The 7820-nt window shown below is 39.6% G+C and overlaps 1 protein-coding gene and 1 long non-coding RNA gene across 2 annotated transcripts; both read left to right on the top strand.

Annotated features, from left to right (window-relative positions):
• The first annotated feature begins 3328 nt into the window (after positions 1-3328).
• On the top strand, positions 3329-6122 carry LOC146946733 (uncharacterized). The gene is made up of 2 exons (XR_015028273.1): positions 3329-3925; positions 5828-6122. It is a non-coding gene; the product is annotated as an uncharacterized LOC146946733 (long non-coding RNA).
• Positions 6123-7071: 949 nt separating this feature from the next.
• Positions 7072-7545, top strand: LOC146946732 (uncharacterized). Its single transcript, XM_085748291.1, has one exon. It carries the CDS (start codon positions 7072-7074, stop codon positions 7543-7545), a length of 474 nt encoding a protein of 157 aa, XP_085604417.1.
• The last annotated feature ends 275 nt before the right edge of the window (positions 7546-7820 follow it).

The following is a 7820-nucleotide window of genomic DNA, read 5'->3' as shown; positions in this document are numbered from 1 at the left end:
CTACTCATTCTTTTAGCGGCGAGTTGTGTTGAGCGTTTGGGTTTAGTTATGACTCTGTTGTCTCGAGGGATGGTTATCGATACCCTGGCTCGTGGTTCAGTGACTACTTCTTTAGTGTGTGCTCAGTGTCCTGTTAGTTTTGGTAATGTTGACTTTGAGTTGGATCTTGTGTGTCTCCCGTTGAAGCATATGGACGTGATTTTTGGTATGGATTGGATGTTGACTTTTGGTGTTAACATTAATTGTTTAACCAAGAGTATAACGTTTTCTAAACCGGTAGCTGAAGAAGGTGGAAGGTTCTTAACCGCGGAGCAAGTGAAGAAGTCCTTGGATGGCGAAGCTAGTGTGTTCATGATGTTTGCTTCCTTGAAGGAGAGTATTGAAAAAGGGGTTGGTGATTTGCCGGTAGTGCAAGAATTTCCAGAAGTTTTTTCGGACGACATTACCGAGTTACCACCGGAGAGGGAAGTTGAGTTTGCAATTGATTTGGTTCCAAGAACGAGTCCTATTTCGATTGTGCCTTATCGGATGTCTGCATCAGAATTGGGTGAGTTGAAGAAACAGTTGGAAGAGTTGCTCGAGAAACAGTTTATCAGACCGAGTGTTTCTCCGTGGGGAGCTCCTGTGTTGTTGGTTAAGAAGAAAGATGGAAGCATGAGGTTGTGCGTGGATTATCGGCAGTTGAACAAGGTGACAATCAAGAACCGGTATCCGCTTCCGAGGATTGATGATTTGATGGATCAGTTGGTTGGTGCGGAAGTGTTTAGCAAGATGGATTTGAGATCAGGATATCATCAGATTAGAGTGAAGGCGGAAGATATATCCAAAACTGCGTTCAGAACGAGGTATGGACACTATGAGTATTCTGTGATGCCATTTGGAGTGTCTAATGCGCCAGGTGTCTTCATGGAATATATGAATAGGATATTACATCTTTTTTTGTACCATTTTGTGGTGGTGTTCATAGATGATATTTTGGTATATTCGAAGTCTGAAAAAGAGCATGCCGAGCATTTGAGGATTGTGTTGGGAGTCTTGAAGGAGAATAGGTTGTTTGCTAAGTTGTCGAAGTGTGAGTTTTGGTTGCGGGAAGTGAGTTTCCTTGGTCATGTGATTTCTAAAGGTGGTATTGTCGTGGATCCGTCGAAGGTTGATGCAGTGTTGCAGTGGGAATCACCTAAGTCTGTTTTTGAGGTTAGAAGCTTTCTTGGATTGGTAGGTTATTATCGGAGGTTCATTGGGGGATTCTCTAAGTTGGCGTTGCCATTGACGCAGTTGACTTGAAAAGGGCAAGCTTATGTTTGGGATGCTAAGTGTGAGAAGAGTTTCCAAGAGTTGAAGAAGAGGTTGACTTCAGCTCCAGTGTTGATTTTGCCGAATCCGAAGGAATCTTTTGTTGTGTATTGTGATGCTTCTAAGATGGGTCTTGGTGGTGTGCTTATGAAGAACCGTCAGGTTGTGGCTTATGCTTCAAGGCAATTGAAAGTGCATGAGAATTATCCGACTCATGACTTGGAATTAGCGGCTGTCGTGTATGCGTTGAAGATTTGGAGGCATTATCTGTATGGTTCTAAGTTTGAAGTGTTCAGTGACCATAAGAGTTTAAAGTATTTGTTTGACCAAAAGGAGTTGAATATGAGGCAGAGGAGATGGTTGGAGTATCTTAAGGATTTTGACTTCCAGTTGAGCTATCATCCTGGAAAGGCAAATGTTGTTGCTGATGCTTTGAGTAGGAAGTCGTTGCATATGTCTGCTTTGATGGTGAAAGAGTTGGAGTTGATTGAGCAATTTCGAGACTTGAGTTTGGTTAGTGAGTTAACGCCGGATGGTATAAGGTTGGGAATGTTGAAGCTGATAAGTAATATTCTGGAGAGATCAAGAATGGTCAGAAGGAAGATTTGGAACTTGTAGATCGAGTGGTGTTAGTTAATCAAGGCAAAGGTGGAGACTTTAGATTGGATGAGAACGGTGTTTTGATGTTTCGTGATCGTGTTTGTGTGCCAAGTGTTCTTGAGCTTAAGAGACAGATTTTGGAAGAAGGTCACAGAAGTAGTTTGAGTATTCATCCAGGAGCGACTAAGATGTACCAAGATTTGAAGAGGTTGTTTTGGTGGCCTGGGATGAAGAAAGAGATTGCAGAGTTTGTGTATGCTTGTTTGATTTGTCAGAAGTCCAAGATTGAACATCAGAAATCGTCGGGTTTGATGCAACCGTTGTTTGTGCCCGAATGGAAGTGGGATAGTATCTCTATGGATTTTGTTGGAGTGTTGCCGAAGATTGTTAAGGGTTTTGATTCTATTTGGGTGATTGTTGATCGGTTGACGAAGTCAGCACATTTTGTTCCTATCAAGACCGGTATGTCTGTGGCGAAGTTGGCCGAGATCCACATTGAGCAGATTGTTAGATTGCATGGTGTTCCTTCTAGTATTGTGTCGGATCGGGATCCGAGGTTTACTTCTAAGTTTTGGGAGAGTTTGCAAGTTGCTTTGGGAACTAAGTTGAGGTTGAGTTCTGCTTATCATCCCCAGACTGATGGTCAGACGGAGAGGACTATTCAGAGTTTGGAAGATTTGTTGAGAGCTTGTGTGTTGGAGCAAGGTGTCAGTTGGATTGATTGTTTACCGTTGATTGAGTTTACTTACAACAACAGTTTTCATTCTAGTATTGGAATGACACCGTTTGAGGCTTTGTATGGTCGGAGGTGTAGAACTCCTTTGTGTTGGTATGAGTTAGGAGAGAGTGCTTTGTTAGGACCGAAAGTTGTGCAAGAGACGACCGAGAAGGTTAAGATGATTCAAGAGAAGATGAGAGCGTCTCAGAGTAGGCAGAAGAGTTATCATGATAAGAGGAGGAAACACCTTGAGTTTCAGGTTGGTGATCATGTGTTTTTGAGAGTGAATCATGTAACCGGTGTTGGACGTGCTTTGAAGTGTCAGAAGTTAACTCCTCGTTTTGTTGGACCTTTTGAGATTGTTGAGAAGGTTGGGGTTGTAGCATATCGGATTGCGTTACCGCCATCTTTGTCGAATATTCATGATGTGTTTCATGTGTCTCAGTTGCGGAAGTATGTGTATGATGTGTCTCATGTGATTCAAGTGGATGATTTGGAAGTTAGAGATAATTTGACTGTTGAGACTTGGCCAGTTAGGATTGAGGATCGTGAAGTGAAGCGTCTGCGTGGCAAGGAGATCGTTTTGGTTAAAGTGATTTTGGTTGGACCGACGGGTGAGAGTGCCACTTGGGAATCGAAGAGTAGGATGAAGGTTTCGTATCCGGAGTTGTTTCCTTCAGGTAATTTTCGAGTGCGAAAATTCTTTTTAGGGGGAGAGTTGTAACAGCCCGATTTTCGCTTGATTTATTTTATTATTTATTTATGTGTGTTCTATGTGCTCTTATGTGATTAATTGCCTCTGTGTGTATTTTTGGTTGGGATTCGTAGAATTCGGTGTTAGAAGGGTATTTTAGTCATTTTGGACTCAGGGGTATTTTGGTCATTTTGAGGGCAGGGGTAATTTTGTAATTTTTGCTGAAAGTTAATTTTAGTACTTAGTGAGGATTTTATTTTACTAAGTGTTGGAAGAGTGGGGTAATTATTTAGATTACCGTTAAGTGACCGTTAGTGTTGTATTTTACCGTTAAGTGAGTAGTAACATTTTGGGTTAGAATAGAAATGGGTTAGGCCCATTAAAACATTGTGAGTTGAGCCCACTTGAGTAGAGTTTATATAAACACTAGTTGGTAGTGAAATTGGGGTCTTACAAACATTTCATTTCATTCCATTTCACAATTAGAGAGAGCTAGAGAGAAAAACACAAGAGGAGAAAAAGGGTTTTGAGGAGAAGGATCTAGAGAGAGCTAGAAGAGGCTAGAGAATCAAGGGTTGGAGCTAAAGTGAGGCACTAGCTAGTGATTGTGGAGAGTTAAGGTAAGAGGGTTAGGCTTCACTCATAATTTCATAACTTTTCTCTTTTACCCATTTTCATGAAATTGATGAATTGGTTTTAATTGATGTAAATTAGTGCATAATTGTTGTTGTTATGTTTGAGAACATGATTAGTATGATAATTGTGTTATTGTTGTTGAATTTGTATGTCAAAATGAGTAGAAATGAGCATAGTATGTTTTTGGATGAAATTAATGAATTGTGAAGTGGTGGTTGTGAATTATGAATGGATTCATGTTCAATTGTTGTTGTTGATGATTTGAATCATGTTGTTGTTGATTTGATACATTGGGTATCATTAATTGTGAATTGGTGATGAGAATTGTTATGTTGTTGTTGAAAATGGTTGTTGTGAAAATTGGTTTTGATTAGAGAAGAAAACTTGTTGTTTTGAGAAAATGAATTTTCAAAGGTTTGTATAACTTATTCAAACGCCATGAAACGTGTGAGTTTGATGTGTTGGAGCCTCGGGTTATGCCTCGGATCACTTTTGACATTGAAGGGTTTTAAACATCCGATTTTGGGGCGAAAACGGCATAAACCCGCGGCTGAAACGCGCGAAAACGCACGTTGCGGAGCGCTGCGCCTGAGCTAGGGCGCTAGACGCCCACACTCAGAGAGCTAGTGCTAGGCGCTACACTCTTGGCGCCAGGCGCCCTGCACAGGGCAACGTGCCCGTTGTTCCGTGTTCGGGGGGTCAGGGGCAGTCGTGTAGGGGTCCGTAGCGAACGTTTGAAGGTAGGTGTTCTTGTACTGTTTTCACTCGCTTTTCAACCGGAACATACTTGGCTTTGTTGAATGTTCGAATTTTCAAATGGTTTGAAACTTGGAATTTTCCTCAAACGACTTAGGCTAATTTTTGGAATTAAGGCTTGTTTGCTTACAATTGGCCTAGGCTCTTGTTCGTATGATTTTAAAAAGTAGTTGTGATTGGTTCCATCAAGTCTTAACTTGTTTTGCTTGAAAATGAGAGTTTTGTGAAAAATCATAAAGTGAGACGAACTTTGAGTTTTTATTGAATTTGTCGTGTTTGGCCGATGAAATGCTTATGTAGTCTCTATTACACGCATATGTGACTTGTGAGAATACATGCATAGGCAATTGAGCTTGTTCGCTTGGTTTTGACTTACATGCTCAAACATTCTAATGTTGTGATCTTAAGAGACGAATTTTGTTGGAAATGGTTTTAAGAGCCAATTGACTTGTGAATCCTTTATGGATATTTGATATAATTTATATGAAGATGATTGGTGGTGTATATTTGTGTGACAACTATATGTTGCTTGTGTTGTGGATGTTGTTGGCAATTGTATATATGTTATGTGGTGGTGAATTGTTGTTAATTGCATATATACAAGTTTTGGTGATGTTGAGGTGAATTGTTTGTGTGAACATATGCATTGTAGTTGAGTCATATGTTCATGCATTCATGACTGATGGTGGTGGATTTTATATCCAATGGAGGTGATTACGATGTTTTTGTTGCATCGAAGGTGACGACCTTGAGGTGATTTGGTACCACATGCATCTAGATGAGTCTAGAGCCATTGCATAAATTGTTAGTGAATTGAATTGCATTGAAATGTGCTCGGTGGTGGAATTGCTAATTGTAATTGTTGTGGATTGAATTGTTAATTGTTAATTGACAAGGTGAAGTTGTGATATGCATGTGATATACTTGTTGATATGAACTTGATATAATGATATTGAATGATCTTGGATTGCTTATATGTTGTGCATATTGAGAAACTATGTATGAATTGTCATCTTTTATCCTTGATTATGTCTTTCATTTTCAAAGTTCTTATTAATCTTATATGGATTATGATGATGTAATGCTAACCATCAGTGGTTTACCACCTACCTTTCCGTATGGACGTGTAGATGGAATGCAGGATGCTTAGATTGTGTGCTTTGATATTGCCGAGGAGTGGAGTTCCTCTTTTATGTGCGAGCGTCTAGATTATGGCTCTGATCTAGGATAGTTCTTGCATGTTGGATTTTGTTTTGAACATGTAGTTGGAGTTGAGATATTACTGTATTTGAGATCGGAGGATGTATCTTTATTTTGAGACTTGATGTTGTTTATGGATTATATATGTGTTCCGCTGCCATGAGATGTAACATGATCTTTATGCATGTATGTTTTGATTTGATGACGTAGCATCTATTTCTAGAATATATTCGTATGTTCGCGCGTTTTACCGCTTAATAGAAGTAGGGTGTTACAGCAACTGCCAGTTTCTGGGTGATAATATTATATCCTGGGCTAGCAAAAGACAAGCAACTATTGCTATGTCTACAGCAGAAGCAATCTCAGCTGCAAGTTGTTGTACACAATTGCTCTGGATGAAACATCAGTTGGAAGACTATCAGATTAATGCTAACAGTATTCCCATTTATTGTGATAATATTGCTGTTATTTGTTTGCCAAAGAATCCTATTTAACATTCAAGAGCAAAACATATTGAAATCAAACACCACTTTATTAGAGACTATGTTCAAAAAGGAATTTTAGATCTACAATTCATTGATACTGAACATCAATGGGCTGATATATTTACTAAGCCTTTAACTGTGGAAAGATTTGATTTTATAAAGAAAAATTTGAACATGCACATTGTGTCTGATTAAAATTTGCTTGTTGCTGAATAGGAATTTAGGTCCTGAAGTCTGTCCAGAAGCAATGGTCCATCAGAAGCTCTTAACTGAGGTCATGAGGAAAATGTGCTTCTGAAGATGACATCAGCATCTGAACTCCAGAAGCTGGGTTTTATGCTCCTAAATAGCAGAGTTAGTGGAAATGTTGGAAGTTACTTTTAGTAACACCTGTCCCACTAACTTGGCAGTTACTCTGAGAAACTCTGACGTGGCTTATGTGTACTGGTGTATAACGTAAAAGGGCAATGATGATTTTTAGCTTTGAATACACTATCTCCACCCCCTATGTCATTAATGTTGTGTTTTTTTGTCCCCTACTGAATTGCAAACGTTTTACTCAAAACACTTAGACAAATCACACACAACTCGCTTCACAACCTACATTTTCCTCTTTTCACTCTGTTCTCTGCGAAGTAAGTTCAACTTCTTCAATCAAAACCTAAAACCCTAAACCTTCAATCTCAACAATGGCATCCTCAAGCTTCGTTCCAAAATCAAATATTGAAGAAGTAGTTCCAGAATCAACTACACCAGAGGCTCCTGCGTATGAAATCAGGGGAAGAACCATGTCTTTGGAAGAATGGGAACTCAATGTTCTGACTGAGAATCCTATTGATTTCACTTCTCTGACGTATCATGGTTATGACATCAAGAGCTACTGTGAAGCTCAAGGTCTAATGGATTATTTCACCATGCTGAATGGTCCAACCTACACAAACCTGGTTAGACATTTCTGGGTAAGAGCACAAGTTTATGATCGTATAGATGCTCAGGCTAAAGTGGACGAGAAAGTTCTGATTGATCCCACTCTTGCTGGGAAATCAAGGAGAGAAATAGGCTTGGAACCTTTTACGGTTACAGAGATTAGGTCAAGCAACATGGGTATTCCTGCCTTCATCTCTCAGGAAGTTATTGCATTTGTTCTAAGAAGACCATCATGAGGAAGCTTCACATATGGTATAGACAATAGCAAGAATAGTCCCTGGAATGAAGTTGTGAACATGTCTATGTTCAACAGCACGAAGAAAGGGGCTTATTATGATCTGTCCATGGTGAAGAAGATGCTCCTGAAGATACAGAATGAAAATCTCCTACCAAAAGGTGGTGGTGGAGATCAACCATCACTGGAACTTAGAGTCTTCCTTCATTACTTCATCAAGAAGGAGAGTGTTAATGTGCCTAAGTACATATTCAAGCACATGATCAAAGAGCTCAG

This window comes from Medicago sativa, chromosome 2 (assembly GCF_051527215.1).
Source record: "Medicago sativa cultivar Bolivia chromosome 2, Bolivia_mono, whole genome shotgun sequence".
Lineage (NCBI taxonomy): Eukaryota > Viridiplantae > Streptophyta > Magnoliopsida > Fabales > Fabaceae > Medicago > Medicago sativa.
This window is presented reverse-complemented; position numbering and strand designations above follow the sequence as displayed.

Excerpts from the sequence above, each read along its gene's own strand:
- LOC146946732 (XM_085748291.1), top strand. The coding sequence starts at position 7,072 with ATGGCATCCTCAAGCTTCGTTCCAAAATCAAATATTGAAGAAGTAGTT.